The sequence below is a fragment of the Anabas testudineus genome, chromosome 13, assembly GCF_900324465.2.
Source record: "Anabas testudineus chromosome 13, fAnaTes1.2, whole genome shotgun sequence".
NCBI lineage: Eukaryota > Metazoa > Chordata > Actinopteri > Anabantiformes > Anabantidae > Anabas > Anabas testudineus.
The window spans coordinates 11092639-11109811 of NC_046622.1; the positions used below are offsets into that span (position 1 = coordinate 11092639).

A 17173-nucleotide genomic window follows, 5' to 3' on the forward strand; every position below is an offset into this window, starting at 1 on the left:
AGTAAATAGGACATAATATTTCCCCCTTTTTGTGGAGTAAAAGTAAATGTAACATAAAAATGGAAATATTCCTCAAAATCAAGTACAGTAATTGAGTAAATGTACTTACTACCTCTAGCTACTTGCCTAGCTAGTTGCCTTTAATTCTGAGGAAAGCAACAGCTATGGCATCAGCTGATTACAGCTCATGAGCTTGGTCAATTACCTGGTTTGCCTCATTCGAACTCTATCATGTACCCTTATTACAAGTATCACAGCAGCACACAGTGATGTCTATCCAATTATTATTTGCTGACCTACAGAGAATGTGAACAATGATATGTAATGCATTTCCTAAAACTATTTCTGAGGCAAGCCCTCTGAAAAAGTGGAAATCCAAGCTGCTCCTAAAAATGTGACAGAATGTAAAAGGAAAAGTATGTGAATTTGGAATTGCATAGTTTTCTACATTGATTTGTCATAAAAAGTGACCTGATCTTCTGATCTTCTAAGTCAAGAGTGTTAACAAATATAATGTGCCTAAAGTAATAACACAAAAAAAAAAGATCTTTCATGTCTTTATTGAGAACAACCATAAAAACCTCATAGTGCTAGTGGAAAAAATATGTGAACACTTAGAATAATGACCTCCAAAAAGCTAATTGGAGTCAGGTGCTAGCATACCCGGAGTCTTGTTGAGAAAATTACTTTGTAGGTATGGACTAGAGCTACTTTGACTGACAAAATCCACTCTTTCCACTTTCCACTTTTTGAGTTTGCTCTGCACAAGAAGAATATGCTTATGTGAGCCATAACCTCGCCAAAATGAGTTTTCAGAGGATTTACAATGATGAACACACAGCACTACATCTAGCATAAAAAGGCCACTGCATATCATCATGAAAGCATCATCCCAAATGTATTATTACTTTAGGGACATTATATTTGTTAATACTCTTAACTTAGATAACATTTTACAAATTAATGCAGAATACCATGGAATACCAAAAGGTTCATATACTTTTTCTTACCACTGTATTTACTGAATATAAATTCTAACAGTTATGCTGCTTATGACATCTCTGCCAAAGGCGTGGCATACATATTCACTGGTAGAGTAATGATCACTTTGCAAATCATCGCTTGTCAGAATGACAGGTCTGGATTTTCAGGAGAGCATATTGTTGTGCTCAAATTACAGCCTTGTGCAAGATGAGTTAATGCAAGATGCACACTGAGTTTAGCAGCCATTGCGGTGTGTTGCTGTTTTTCATGGAGTCCCAATATGCAGTGACACAGCTGTGTTTTTCCAGGTCATAAATATTGGTTGGTTCAACAGCTTAGAGGGGAAATCGTCCTAGCACCATCCATGAGTGCGGCTTCTCTTCAGGCAGGTTGACGCTGCCATGCAGTTTTATTACAGGTAACATTTTAAGAAATAAACTCTTCATATGAACGTTCTGCACATCAATAGATAAATATTGCAGTATTCAACTGTTAAAATCCTAGTGAGGTGTTTAATGCAGCCCTACTAGGTTTTTTAAAAAGATAAACATTTGGCCTTTAACAACAGATTATTTGCTCACTGTATAAAATATCAGAAAAAAGTGAAACATGAAAAAGTTTCAATCCATCAAAGCAAGTAATATTCATACTTGACACGTTGATTTGTATGTGAAAATGTTGCATAAATAATTGTAACTGAAATAGGCTTACACTGGGAATTCACTGTTAATTTTCAAACACTCTGTTCAAACAGCCAAAGAAACATAAACCAGATAAACATAATTATTTTATTAGAATGGTTCACCCTGAGGTATGATGACCACAACAGACATGTGGGTGCTGGCTTTCCCAGACTCATGTGAAGAGTTTGGCTGTGAACCCGGATGAGGGTCGACGCTGCCTTTAAGCTACATCGTAAAAACACAGATTGCGGTCATGAACTTATATAACATGGAACGAAAGACAAGATGCAAATAGAACAAAACTGAAATAGAACTGGTCATTTCTTGTTTTTTACATGTTAAGGTGGCCAGTGGGTGCAATTTACTGCACTGCATAGAGTTTATACTGGGAAAACAATTTTTCACCCCATTTTTAGAACAATGTCTTAGCCAAGAAGAACTGTGCTGTTTACAGCTTTGTTATACACCTTCAAGATGAGATGCGGTATTTACACATCTTTACAATAAAACAGTCTGACAGGTACCATTTTCCTCTTCAGTGGGGTGAAATTCTACTTGGCTGGGATGTTGTGTGAACCTGTTTCTCCATTATATCTCTGATTTCTCTCTGCTATTTATGAATCTTATGAGCAAGAGTGAACGGAGCTTTGATATGAAGGAGAGAGTGAGGTTGTACTGCCTCGTGCTCAATGGTGCCTGTCAGCAGGTCACCTCAGCAAAAAAAGAATTTACAGTGAATGTCCAGTAATTACCTTTTTGCTATTTGATTAATGCTAACATGTATCATTATAAGTGGAAAATAATGGGTTAACATTTGCCTCTGGACACATTCCAGGGTTACAAATTCCTGTTAAAATATTTACCCTGTCCCTTCCAGGCATAACAGGACTCAGTTGGGTTTACCAAGTTGTGTTGCACATTAACAAATTAGGAAACAATTTAAGCAATTAGCTGTTCTCTGAAATAAGGGCCATGGGGCTTCTCTGGCCACAACAAAGGAGATCAAATATAGAAAGAGAGCTGAGTCACTACTGTTTTTGTCAACATGGATAAATGAGGGATTTTATAGTTTGATGCTGCTCATGTGCATTCAGAATTCTGGTCAAAGCAAACAACAAAGAGGTCATCAAGTGCAGAAGATACAATCAGCAAGAATCCATCCACCACTTCCATTATTCTAACTGCTTTTCCTCTTAAGGGCTGCAGCAGTTCACAGTCTGCAAATATAGGGGACCAAAATAACAGTATTCCCTTCACTTCTCATATGAGAGTAGATTATTTTGTTTCTATTTGCCAAGGTTGAAGATATGTATCACTGACATGTCTGCTTCCACCCAAATTAGATAAAAGGGATTTTATTTGTGCAAACAGTAATACAAAGTAAACTCTTTTTTCAGAAACAGTATGTCCCCATTTTCCAGATAATCCTGTGAACATGTCAAAATATTATGCAACTTCAGTGAACCAATCCCATTTAATCAGTTGAGTTTTTAGTGATCTTAAAGTAAGAAAGTATGCATAAGAAATGCCTGTTGCAATGACAGAAAATAGTCACTAATTTTAATGTAGACATGTTAATTTCACAGTTAATGCTCACTTTATTCTTATTTCAGACATACACTACTTTATGGAACTTTTTGTGGCCCTTCTTTGTTGTAGGTGTGGCATAATACTATCACTGTAATCTTTAACACACACACACACACACACACACACACACACACACACACACACACACACACACACACACACAGACACAGACGCAGACACACACACACACACACACACACACACACACACACACACACACACACAAACAAACAACTGCACAAACATGCAGATCTGCATTGTAAGATCTTTCGCAATGATAAAGGATGAGTACAGATATTTTAGAAAGACTATATGTCAGAAACATGAAACCCAAAATCAAATTAAAGATAAAATATAATTTGAGAGTTAATGGAGGTTCGGGTAACTATTTCTCTTAAGCGAGGGCTTTACTTTACAGATTAATGAAGAATGAATGATACTTTTTTTTTTCCTAAAATGAAAAACTTAGTTCAGTATTGTCATGTATTTCCATATCATACCATATCATCTTTCTGAACATTATTTTACAATGTCAAATCTTTATTTATTATTCTTTATTATACATTTTTTGCTGTTTTGTTTTAATGTGTTATTTACTACAAAACGTCAACTGTGTCCGTGGATGTAACAGTACAATGTATATAATATAATATAATATAATATAATATAATATAATATAATATAATATAATATAATATAATATAATATAATATAATATAATGTAATATAATGTAATATAATATAATATGAGATCTACGCATAATAATAAGAAAAAAAACGATTTCACAACAAACCGGATATCCGGTTACGTCACAGTGCTCCCAATAATAATGTCCGGGGTAGCACGAGATCTTTAGTTCCCCTATTGATTTCCTTAACGTACTTGATTTAAAAATATACAATTTTTCGTCGATGCTTGCGTTTTAAGTCATGCGACTAAAGTAAATATTCTGTACACAGCTATATATTACAGTAATATAAAAGAAGGGCGCTGCTGTTAGCTGCCTAACATTAGCTGCTATCAACTCTGTATGTAAACAATGCGATGAGGACGACAAAAGGTTCCGTAACTTGACACACGGAAACACTCCGGGACACGAACTGGGAGAAGTGGGTTTGCTGGTTTGTTGCAGATCAGTTGAGGTACGTGTGTATTTAACTTCTAGTTCACCTAATTTATATTATGTTGTTAGAAGCTGTGAATGAACGATATTAGCCACATTATACCAGGTGACGTCTTTTCTAGCTCAGTGCATCAGGCACATGCAGACAGAAACATAAAGATAATAAATGTCATTTATTCTTTCTAGAGTGCAGAGGTGCACCCCTGTTTCATATGGAGTCGCTCAACACGTTTGAATCTGAGATGGAGGCCGATGGACAGGGGAACTACTCCCTGTTTCCTGCACTGGACAGCATTGCAAGTCTGTCAAGCGCGTCTGAAACTCTGGAGAGGTTGTTGAAACCAAAGTGATTTTAAAACACATATGCCATGCTTAAGCAAAGTGCAGCATAGGGACACTACTCATAGATTAAATACACTGCACAGGATGCATTGCACTGTGGGACTGCTACAGAGGAAAAACAGCATTTGCAGATGATATTATTGTAGTTTAATTCATTAAAAGTTGGATCAATATGTGCTCTATGAAGCTGACATTAAGTAAGTATAAGCTGTGTTTGACAAACTTATTTTCTGTGTGCAGTGAACAACCTACAGAAATTGCAGAGAAGCCAAACCTGACGTGGCTCGATGCTGCACAGGTATCTGTCATTTATTCCTCATATGTCATTGTAGTTTTATCATTAAGATTTTACATTAGTCATCTGCCGTAAGACTTTTTGTGTATTAAGTTTTTGTTGTCTGATTGTTTGTTATTTCCTTCTTTCATATAGATTGTTTTGGAGGAAGCAGGACGTCCCATGCACATAAAGGAAATTAAACAGAGAATCATTGACCGCGGGCTTGTTCAATCCAAGTACAGCAATTGTCTCTCTTTCTCTACACATCTTATGTTTTTTATCCATGTGTTCAAACTTTGAGTGAAATCACAAAACAATCTTTTCAAATCATCAATATTTGAACCTAGTGTTATTTTCCTAAATTAGACTGCACACATATTACTGAATCTGCATTTAGGCTCTGCTTACCTTATTCTATTCTCTGCAGTGCAAAATCAAGCCTGGAAGCTGTCATGTACCGGGAGGTAAGGAGGATATTTGAGACTCTGTCTGACAGCAGCCTCTGCTGTTGAGAATAAAAACTGGCACCTCCATTTCGCCTTTGTGTTAGTTCAGTTGATACTGTACAAGCATCATCTGTTTTTCTGTTGCTATGTCTTTCTTTCTCCATGTTTTCTCATCCTGCTTCTTTGACTTTTGTTTTGCAATTTAAAGAAGAGGCAGACATTGCTGTGTTAAAGTCAGAACAAAGGATACACAGATGCACAATCCTTGAACCTGCTGTATCTATTAATGATGGAATTAATCAAAATTTTCCCCCAGCTTTTGGGGATCAAATCTGGATTTTTCAGCCCCGTTCAGTTGGGCTCAGTCTCACGTTATGTTTCAGACACAAAAAGGCAGCAGGAGATTCAAGAGGATTGAGAACAGAAACGGAGTCTTTGCACTGCTGGTGAGTTATATGGATGCTAATGCTAATTTCACACAAACCCCAAATATTTTATGGGATGCTGACATTGCCTTTGACCTTTCAAACCACTGTCTATAGGCCGATTTTTTAGTTAGGCATATAAAGATTTTTGTTTCAGTATGACTACAATTGGTAGGCGCAGTGAAGATCGAATGCAGTTGATTTCCTTACTCTTAAGTCATAGGACTTAGGCAACACGTATGCACCTGTATTATCCATAAGAGCCTAATTTTAAAGTAGAGACAGCTATTATCTAATTATAGGCTCATTGGACCATCTTACTATTTAGTCCTTGATAATCCTTTAAAGTCTGTATAGCCCATAAAAGCAAGCATAGACTCATTTCTTTTTTCCTGGATTTGTGTCAGTGTAAAGAAGGAATAAAAGAGGGAATTTTCCTAGAGATGTTCTAAGAATAGGAATAGAAATCATCTTTTTTTTTAACCTTCTTTTCTTTTGAACAGCACATGCACATTTTTCAGTAACTTTCATTGTCACAAAGCACTTTAAGTGGAAGCTACATTGCTGTTAATGTTGCATGTCTACATTATCTTGTGTTTATTTCATCCATCATCCTGAAGGCAACACAAGCCTCAAGTACTTGTAGTACATGTGAACAGACCTTTCCCTTTCTATCTCTCTCCTTTCTCTCACAGACCGATGAGGAGCGACAACAGGCCCTGCAGGCCTTCACTTCCCAGTCTTTCCTCAGCTCTCCACAGCAGAATACCATGTCCAGTTGTGGCTCAGGTGCCTCTGCACCTGCCTTTCCATCCCCCACCAGTTCTTCTGACCACAGGGCCAAGATGAAGAGAGGTCCACGAAAAAACCAGAATGAAAAGTACAGACTCAAGTACCTCCGGCTGCGCAAAGCTGCTCGGGCCATGATCTTTGTAAGTGAACTATTGATTAATGAAAAGCGTTACCAGTTAATGTAGATGGTTTTTCAATGTAACATACAACTTATTGTATCTGCAGGAGAATGCAGCTCTCTGCGATGAAGTTGCCCATTTAGAAGAGAAGTTTCTGAGAGCAAAGGAGGAGCGAAGGCGAGTGGACATGTTTCAGATATGCTGATAATTTCCATAATGTTCTAAAAATATGGAATTGGCCATCTGCTGTGTTCAGCAAGGACCAACCTAGTCCTCTAGCGTTGTCATCTTATATACTGTATGATGGATCTGCTTCTGTGATGCCATATGGTGGGGCTTTATGATGATCAAGTGCCAATTTTCCACGTTTTGCACCTCGTGTTATCTTCAGAACTCAATGATTAATTAAAATTTCGACTCATTTTTCTTTCCAGGTTTTTACTGAAGTCACTGTTGCAGTACCAGTCTTTGTCAGAGGGGGAGATACTGCCCACACCTAGCTCAAGCTCTCATCCCCCTGTGCTGCCTGTGGCATTAAATGCAGGTTCTGCAGGGGCTTCGGGCCTGTCTGGGGGGCATAACTTAGTGTCAGTGGTGTCAACAGGGGAAGAGGGGCCCCTTAAAAAACCCAAGAAGGAAAGGAAAGAGCGAGGCAGGGAAAATGGAAAGGAAGAACGTGAGTGCTATGGTGAAATATGAATTCAGATGCTTAGTGATAATAGACGGAAATAATTATTCCCTCGTGTTTTTTCAGTTCCAAAAAAGATGTCTAAGAAGAGAAAGCTAGCAGATGGGTCTCGGAAACTGGTGCAGCCCATCCCTCTGGACTCCTCTGGTCGTCCCGTCTTCCCCATTGTACTGGGAGGTTTAACGGTCTACAGTCTGGGAGAGGTCAGTGTCTCAGATGACTCCCATGTCATATTGTTCTGGTACCACCATTGATCAGTCATGGTAAACCTCTGAAGAGGTGTGCTCTTGCAATACACCATAAACTATCAGTTCTGAATGATGCTTATATACAAATTTATCTATATGCCACTACTGACTAAATGCAAACTTTTGACTGCTTTTCAGATCATCACAGACAGAATGTTGTTCCATGACGAGTGTGTCATCTACCCAGTGGGCTTCTGCAGCACACGGGTCTTTGCCAGCATGAAAAATCCTGACCAGCAGTGCCTCTACACCTGCCAAATCAAGGATGGAGGAACAGGTCCACAGGTACACAACAGTTATAGTTGCTATTAGTATTAAATAGAAACATGAAAAAAAGATTCAAAAGAACACAAAGTGCCTTGAATGGTTTAATTCATTGTACTGTACAATGTCCTGAAATAGTCCTGGAAAATAATTTTCACATCTTCTCCACAGCTGGAAGCTGACATTAACGAACTTACTGTATGTTCAGGTTAGAATGGCAGTGTGAGGGGGTTGAAAGACTCTGAATGCCCCACAGAGTGGGCTTTTGAATGCACAGCATTTGCACAAAAAAAAAAAAAAAAACTAAGATAAAATCACTGTTGAATTGTAGCCTGACAACAGAGATACAGTATGTAAGTGAACTAAGGATCAAATGCAAAAAATGTTGTCAAGCAGCAAATTCTAACAAATGTATAATTTACCAGGCAGGATTTCTAATTTCTAATTTCTAACTACTGTCAGTCCTCTAAGCAATAAACATGACAAGGTTAAATGTCAGATTTGTGTGTGTTAATCTGAGCTTGGTGCATGGCTGCTGTGTTTGAGATAAAAGTCAAAGTCACTTTATTTGTCTCCATTGGGAGAAGTTTTGCTTGGACAGAGGGACCTGCTACATAAACATAATAAAACAACACGTGTACAGGGGACAGAAGTAACAGCATAAAATATATTATACATACAAATACCCCCATACACTCTCCCCATAGTACATTTACAAGTTTCACTGAAAGAGTGGTAAAAGAATATTTATACCTGTTGTGCCTGTACTTCCTCATTAGATATCCTAGTTAAAGCCTTACTTCAGATTCAAACCCACTTTTAGATTTATGATCTTTATTTTGTCTATAAAATGTCAACTTCTTTGCATTTCCTCCATAAAGACAGCCACCTGTTGGTTTAGGCGATCTCAGTGTCATCTGTCTCCTCATGTAATCTAAGAAGTATACCATCTGTTACAGGAGTCTCTGAGTAGTTGTGATGGTTCTTGTTAAATCTGGCTGTACTGTGTGTTTTAAAGGGGATTTCCACAAGTCAGAATCTGATAGTTTAGCGAATGACCCCCATCTGACACACAAGACCTATGCAGAAACCTCAAAATGTCCTGTAATATGATTTTTTGAAAAGAGCGGGACCCTGCTGCGCTGACATGTGTAATCCTTTTTTGTTGTCCCAGTTTGAAATTGTGCCTGAAGAAGATCCCCAGAATGCCATTGTGGCCTCTTCTGCCCTGACCTGCCACTCCAATCTACTGAAGGCCATCGCATCTGTCAGGTAACAACATGCACCACAGAAGCTTAAACTGATTATTCGTGTTCCGCTTCAGTTAACAACCATGACAGTTTGTGTCCACTGTACAGTATCTAAGACAAATATCTTTGGATAAATAAGACAGTTCTGTTTTATATCACTGTGCACTCACTCACTCACTCACTCACTGTGCCTTTCTCCTACTGTAGTTCCAAATCTGTGGCACCGATCGTGCCGTCAGGAGCTGACTTCTTCGGCTTCTCTCACCCCACCATCCAGAATCTCATCCAGAGTTGTCCTGGAGCTCGGAAATGCAGCAAGTAAATTCACCCACGTTTTTTCATCTTTCATTATATGATGATGACGATAATGATGTTTCTCTGTGATATGGAAATCAAACTGCTGGATGAATGCTGGATCATTTACGGTTTTCCAGGAGTGGGAATAATCATTTTACCATGTTGCATTTTTCATTCATGGAAACTCATTTGACTTTATTTAGAGTTTGGATTTCTTCATGAATTTTCCTCCTTCATCCTTGTTTGTGTAGCTACAGATGGATTCGTTTTGAGGTTTGTCGCCCTGGTGATGGCCAGGTTCCTCACAGCCTATCGGAGGACGATGCCTCTATCAACTTTGAGGCCTACCAGAGACACCGGGGATTTGATGAGAACATCAAGACAGAGCACGTTGCAGGTTACTTTAGTAGAAGTTTCACATATATGCCAGTATTTTTTTTTCTTGGCTGTGTATAAAATCTGTTACATACACATACATAGACTTTGATTATTGTGTGGACTATGAAAGGTGACGTGTCAATCAAATGTAGAGGAACACAGCAGCTTCGGTTTAATAGCTGGGCTTTCCATATAGCAAGTAGGTCATAGGTTTGAATCCCTTGGTAAAAAACAAACTAGTCTCTTTTTTATTTCTTAACAACTGCTGTCAATATGTCTGAGCAAAGCAGTTATTACAATTACAATTATCTTCTTGGGTTTTCTAACGTTTACATGATGATCACTCAGCATCACATCGACACTGACTCTTCTTCCACTGTTTATCCTTCTGCTGTTCCTCAGGACAGACCCCACAGTCTCCCAGCTCATCTCATCAGCACCACCTGACCTCTCCCACCATGATGCCCTCTACCTCGTATTTCAGCTCCTGATTGCCTGGTCATAATCCTCGTGAAATTTCAATCTTACCTGTAAGGCTTACATTTATTTATTTATTTTTATTTTCCTTGGTTAAATTAATTATAAAATGGCGGCACGTAATAAAACTGTGCTATTTATTGTATGCCATTATTCTAACTAGCCCTTACAGCTTCTCCAAGACTGGGAATATCTGCTAGCATGGTTGATGCTAATGTACTGGATGTGATTAGCTGCGTGCCTCATGTGCCAATAATAACACAACACCACTGACATTATTTGCTGTACATAAACAACTTTGCTGGATTTTATGACTTGATTTTATGACGAGTCAGAGTTGACATTATGTTTAAAAAACTGAAAAGAAATGATTTTTATGCTTTCCCATATGCACAGTGTGGTTCACGGCACACTATTATATTGGTATTCAACTAGTATATTACAATTGCAGTTATAAGAAATTGCCATTAACACATTTTACCGGTTGAAACTACTGTATGTCATGTTTGAATTAATAATTTTGTTGCATTTCAGTAAAGCAGACGCATTGGCTTTAAATGTGACACACGCAGATGAACCAACTTGTTGATTTGTCATTTATTTGTGCAAACAAGGAAGTTAAAGTGACTTAATTGTGTTGTAAAGTTAGTTAAAGTTAGACTTTTGTTATAATAAAAACGAGTTTGTCTTGCATTTCTACATTCAGACAGATGTGCTGGTGTCATTTGGCAGCGATTGTAACAATATACTTGTAGACTGAATACATCGAATCAGTGTAACCAGAATCTAATCTAAACTTTCCAGCATTCAGGCTGATCCTTTGAAGAAAATCTGCAACATAAGTGATGAGCACCCTCCCAGACTAGGTTTCCAACCTAAAAGATAACATCTGCCCCTCCTATAAGATTTTTTACTTATGCAGAATAGTTTGGCAAATATTAAACCTGTCGTAGCGATGAAGAAATCAAAAAATTCAATCAATACATCAAAACAAACAACAACAACAACAATTCATCAAATAATTGTCTCAATAAATTCTTGTCTTTTAATTTATCAGATCCTCTATATTGTGCCTGTGAAGATCATGTACACTCGATTTTCTTTACTCTTGGTAAGGCAACAATCTACTGTCAGCTCATCATCTCTGTGATGTCAATTTATTGTCTTGTATAACAGTGCTGGCTTTTTAATAAATCTTTTCCCTGTGTTTATAAGAATGTATGTATATAATATTATACATACAATAATTATCTATTTTCTTATAATTAATTTAGTAGCTTTTCCAAACCTTTCCTTTGATTGAATAGCGGTTGATAATAAAAGGAGGTGCAGGTAAAATCCTACTGGAACTGTAGATTGCGCAGGCCTTGAAGTCGCAGGGCCAGTCTCTCCATGCATATCGAAGGGCAGCTACATCTGCAGGTGGTGGACACATACTGGCAGATAGCTGGACAGCAGTTGAATTCCACTGCATGATGGGAGCTGGAACCCAGAGGGATTTAGGTCCACATGGAGCTCTAATCGCTGAGCAACAGATCTGAATAAAAGGGAAAAAAGCAACTGATATGCACTCACTTATTTAGCACTAAATTACTTTCCAAAAGAATAATCTCTTAATTACTTTGTGTTAGTATTCTTTAAGCCAGCTGGTGAATGTGGTGCATTACTTATACTGACTACAGTTCTGCCAGACGTACCTCAAAGATGTCTTTAGACGGTGTCACTGAGACTTCCTGGTCATAGGTAACGTTAACATATATTTGTGTGGAGAGGATTTGGTTGGGGAAAGGTCCCAGGAAAGGCACTTCCTTTTCATTGTAAGCCACTGCCCTTGCTCCTAAAGTCAGTCTGTACGCTACATCCTGCTTGTCCCGCGGATGGATCCTGAAATAAAACCAATCCCATCACTCTACATAAAAGAACAAACAGGCCAGTCTGCAAAACCAGATAGTGAGTTTCTAAGTCAGTATGAGGAAAAAAAAACAAAGTAGCATCAATACAAAAGCAGATCACACCATCACATTTACATACTTTTAAGAAAGGGAAAAAAAAAAATATGCAGAAAGCTGTTTTTTTACATCAAGAAAGTCTATTGATGTTTCAGTAATGCCTAGGATTTATTGTCTTGGCAGCATATCAAAGTAAACTCCATGCAAAGCTTTATAGATGTTTTTAAGACTCTCCAACTCTATCCAAGAACTAATTGGAAGCCAGTTTAAAAAAAGAAAAAAACAAAAAAAGGTTTGAACATGCGTGATTTCTGCTCCATTAAAAACTCATACAGCAGTATTTAACAAAAAGACACTCCAAAAGTGACATGAATGTCTGTGTTGTACTACAGACTGACAGGGTGGGCCTGGCCAGGGTTACAGACTGGTTGAGTGATGCAGTTTATTATGAATCACACAAAGATGTGAAGCTTAAGATCTTTACAAAGATTTTACATACTATGAATACCTATAAACAGGATCTTTACGTGTGATAGGGTGATGTTTCGTCCGGTAAATCCATGGCAACAGCCATGAAGGTTCGCCGCATCCTGGTGTTTGGGACAAAGCCAGTGTCAGCTGTCTGGTGCCAGCGGATGTTCGGAAAGCCGTCATCTACGGAGCCCTTCTTGTAGGTGGAGAGCTGCACATAAATAGAAAACATGGATTAGATTTAGTGCAAAGTCAATGATGTTGCAAAGGCTGTGTTGTGTTTTGTTTGAGGGATATGGAGACACAGGGAGATTGGTCAGAACTGCATTTTATCCATTTTAAAATTCATTCAATGCAGTAAAATGTATTTGTACAGATTAAAAATAAATACTAAATATTAACATACCTGGACAAATCCAAAGGGAAAGTCCTCAGCTGTCTGGCTTCCTGAGCCCTGGTGAAATGCCATCCTCCAATCATCAATCATAGCAGGGAAGGAACAGTTGTATTTGTCCTGATGATAGTCTGCATTGGCTTCACCTGAAGATGGGAAATCCACTGTAAAGGTATATTTTATACTTAACATCTGATATATGAGCAAGTGGACTGACCTTGGTACCAAATAGCTCCCTTGAGTGTCATGTTGACCAGTGGGTGGATCATTGCATTCCACAAAACAGAATTTTCCTCTTGAGGACTAAGAGGTTTTAACAAGCATTGGTTATCACACCGAGCTATGGAGAGGATAAAACAATTATAACGAGGATTGTTTTTATATGATCGTTACCTGTCTGTAACTGACTCTAATCCACACCGCTGCAGCGCTCTGGAAGATGACCAGGCTTCGACAGGCGTGCCTCCCCAACAGGATTCCACCAGTCCTATGGGGTACTTCAGGTTCTCGTACATGTAACGCCCAAAGAGCCAGCACACTGCAGAGAAGTTTGCCAGACCTCCTGCACATGCAACGAATATTAGTTGTAAATTCACTTGAACAAAGACGATTTCCAATTTTTTTACTGACCACCTTCACTGTATTTTATAAATGATTTAATTTACAGTGTGATGGCTGCAACACACTGAAAAAGAAAGTTTGGAAAGAGAAAAAATATCTATCAAATATTCATGTATCACCAATCTAGATTATTCAAAAAATAGCAGGTTAATTGGTAAACAGGTGAAGGTATTGTGATAAAAGCAGCATCCACCAAAGGCAAAGATGGGTTGTGGCTCACCTGAAAGAACTGTTAGTCACTTCAAAAATAATATTTTTCAGTATAAGATTCCAAAGAATCAATGGATGAATTCATGAATGGCATAAATATGTATGAAAGAACCATTGATTTTAAGGTGCATATTGGGATTAAAGAGTCAGTGGATACTTCAGCAGGACAATACAAAGCCTCATTCTCCACGTGCTACAACAGCATGGCTTTGTAGACACAGAGTGCATGTGCTTGATTGACCTGTTTGCACTCCAGATCTGTCTCCTTTGAAAATGTATGACACAACGTGAAGAAGAGAAACAGACCGTGGCGACCACAGACTGTCGAGCAGCTGAAGTCTTGTATCCAGCAAGAATGGGCAAATATTCCATTACACTGTAGAAAATGAGGTTTGGAGGAATTTAATTAAACGTGAATATGTTATACAAAACTATACAGTCCTGTGTTGTAACTGTAAAGCACAGCCGCATAACAGTCGCTCTAATATGGGTGCACATGCAAAATATATATGAATATTACATTTGAAACTTGCTCAGTTGCCTTTCAACGCCACAAACTAAAACCTTTAGCTGCAAACCAGTATTTAAACAGTTCTATGAATGAATAAATAGATACATCCTTGACTCACTTGCTGTGGGAACAGACCAAGGACGCTCCACTTTAATCAGATCAGTCAGCTCAGCTTCACTAAGTTTCAAGGCGACCATGAAAGTCCTCACATGAGGATACTTCGCTGCAAGGGCTAGCTCCTCTGATGCATTGAAAATCTTTTGGAGAGTGAATAAATGAATAAATAAGTTAATTAAACAAAAATAAAATTAAATTCATACATAAATATATAGACCACACAGAGGTCTTTTTCCCTAAAAAGCTTCATTTTAGATTTAGCTCAATGTCAGAGATGTTGTTAGTCACATATCTTGCACTAACACTGTCCAAACCAGACAAAGTAAATTTAACTGACACTTACTTTGTACATTTCTTTGTGAAATATACTGTTTTTGAAACTAAAATACTCAATATTTCATACACATATATGTTTATATGGAGGCCCTTATGATAGGAAGAGACAGGAGTTTACCTGTCTTGGCCTACCTGAGATGTTTTAAAGTACATGTTGCTCTGTCCTCCACACAGCCAAACATCTCCAAACAGAATGTCTTTCAAAGTCACTGCGCTGCTCTGAACAGATGCTGCCGTTACATTGTAGGGACCACCAGCATCGACAGGGTCGAGGGAGACTCGCCAGATACCTGCAGACATAAGAATTAGGAAAAAACAAAACATTGATGGATGGACTGTCAGTAGAATAATCTGAGACGTAAAAAAATAAATATGATGGCATTTAATTTGCAGCGGTATCTGCAGGTTGGAGCCTAAGCTCTAATATAAAACCGGGGGGGGTCATATCTGCTCCTGTCAGCCAAATGAATTGTTAACTTAGCTTACAATCCCTGCAGGTGTCAGCATAAACTCCCCGTCTGACAGCCAGTTGTTCTTACCTTTTCTCACAGTGACTGGTGAAGCCTGCTGTTTTGTTGGTCCTACCAAGGAGACGCTGACCTGTGCCCCCTCGGGCCCGTACCCCCAGAGCACGGCCCTCTCTGGAGACTTCTGTAGTACCATGTGGTCTCCATAATAGGAGGCAAAGCGCAGGGTCCCAGCTAAACAAAGAACATTATTCCCTATTAGTCTAGATCATTCCTGAATCAAAGTGTTATGAAGAATATAACTCCTGCCAACATATGATAAAGACACAGGTCAAACACAGGTCAAACTGTTGTACTCAGGAAGCAGATGAAACTGATCTTTGGCTGCTGTTGCAAAGGGAAGTGAAACTGCAGTACGGTCCACTTCAAACACACACTGGTGCACTGTACTCACCAGAACCGTGAAGAGAAGCTAAAATGATAAAAACAACACACCGTGTTGTTGCCATCACACGAAAGTCAGCGACTGGGTGACACTCGCAGACCCAGCAGGCGAATTCACACTGGATCCAGACGTCGACCCTGCGGAATGACGTCCTTCTGGCCTACGTACAGTGACGTAGATGACGACGTGCAGCCGACACGCACGCACTCCCCTAAGTCGAGGTGCGAAGTGTGAGCGTGTGAATTCAGAGTGAATTCACTTAAAATCCAAATCATCAAGGATTTTTCAATCGAGGATTTAATCTTATTGAATCAGGATGTGGAAGCAGCGCTTCTGCGTCAAACCTTCAAAATAAAAGGAGGAAACATTCAGACTGGGTTCTGTCACAGCAGGAATGACAGCTACAGACAATAGGAATAATAATATATAGTTAAGAATACAGCTCTTGTGTTTTACCATCATATGTATATTTTATATATTACCTGAGCCATAGCTACAATAGCACAGATTTAAATTCTTTTTGTATCCTTTGGATATGTGGGCTATAAATGTATTGTTCTCTATTTAACTCAATTGTTGTGTATTGTCTTTGCTGTATTAAAAATGCAGCCCTTTTAATACAAACCTAAGTCTTTGTTTTACTATTGTGTTGAATCACAAGAAGGAAACATGGAAAAGCAGTTGATCCACAGTTTTGTATGGAAATGTGCTGCGTCTAAAAAAAAGATCCTGAAAAGGACACTCTATCTTTACTGCACCTGCAAGGTTTGTTAAAGGCAAAGTCATTGTTAACTTGAAGCTTGCTTTAACTGCAAAAGTACAAACACTTTGTCTCAAATCAGTTCTTATTCATTCATGGTAAAATATAAACATCTAAAAGAGAAAAAGCAGAACACAACAAGAAACTCGAGTCAATCTTATTTATACAGTCCAAAAGCACCAATATTTGGATTTACAATCTGTACAGCACAGCATCCTTTATTCCTCTGATAAAGAACAGCCACAGTAATCTCTTGTAAACTTTAAAACCTGTTAGTGTGATTACATATTTCCTCAAATCTGGCCCTCAGATTAGCCAAAGAGTTTTCTACTGTGAGGTAAATCCTTAGGAAAGCCAAAGTAATTAACTTCTATGGAGCAAAACAACAGGATGAAAAATGAAAGCAGGTGTAACATTAATTATCCAACGGCTTACCAGTCAGGTAATTATTTACTGAAGCATTTTATGCATTTGCCTGCAAGACAAATTGATTCCCTGTATTCTGTGG

The 17173-nt window shown here is 38.4% G+C and overlaps 2 protein-coding genes across 3 annotated transcripts; one reads left to right on the forward strand and one right to left on the reverse strand.

Annotated features, from left to right (window-relative positions):
* Nucleotides 1-4123: 4123 nt before the first annotated feature.
* tbrg1 (transforming growth factor beta regulator 1) lies at nucleotides 4124-11531 on the forward strand. Of its 2 annotated transcripts, XM_026374443.1 has the most exons (16): nucleotides 4124-4400; nucleotides 4568-4712; nucleotides 4964-5021; nucleotides 5154-5236; nucleotides 5428-5464; nucleotides 5830-5892; nucleotides 6567-6803; nucleotides 6889-6959; nucleotides 7217-7458; nucleotides 7537-7673; nucleotides 7857-8003; nucleotides 9157-9254; nucleotides 9440-9550; nucleotides 9781-9926; nucleotides 10310-10437; nucleotides 11442-11531. In XM_026374443.1, exons 2-15 carry the CDS (start codon nucleotides 4594-4596, stop codon nucleotides 10396-10398), a joined length of 1638 nt encoding a protein of 545 aa, XP_026230228.1. In that variant the 5' UTR covers nucleotides 4124-4400; nucleotides 4568-4593; the 3' UTR covers nucleotides 10399-10437; nucleotides 11442-11531. The 2 variants fall into 2 exon arrangements, with proteins under 2 accessions (XP_026230228.1, XP_026230220.1); XM_026374435.1 differs by lacking the exon at nucleotides 11442-11531 and having other exon boundaries at nucleotides 10310-10961.
* siae (sialic acid acetylesterase) lies at nucleotides 10967-16044 on the reverse strand. Its single transcript, XM_026374455.1, has 10 exons — nucleotides 15956-16044; nucleotides 15533-15694; nucleotides 15126-15283; nucleotides 14659-14797; nucleotides 13592-13760; nucleotides 13416-13501; nucleotides 13211-13344; nucleotides 12861-13015; nucleotides 12082-12268; nucleotides 10967-11921 (listed from the first exon to the last, which is right to left on the reverse strand). The coding sequence occupies exons 2-10, from the start codon at nucleotides 15654-15656 to the stop codon at nucleotides 11655-11657; spliced, it is 1419 nt and encodes a 472-aa protein (XP_026230240.1). The 5' UTR covers nucleotides 15657-15694; nucleotides 15956-16044; the 3' UTR covers nucleotides 10967-11654.
* Nucleotides 16045-17173: the final 1129 nt, after the last annotated feature.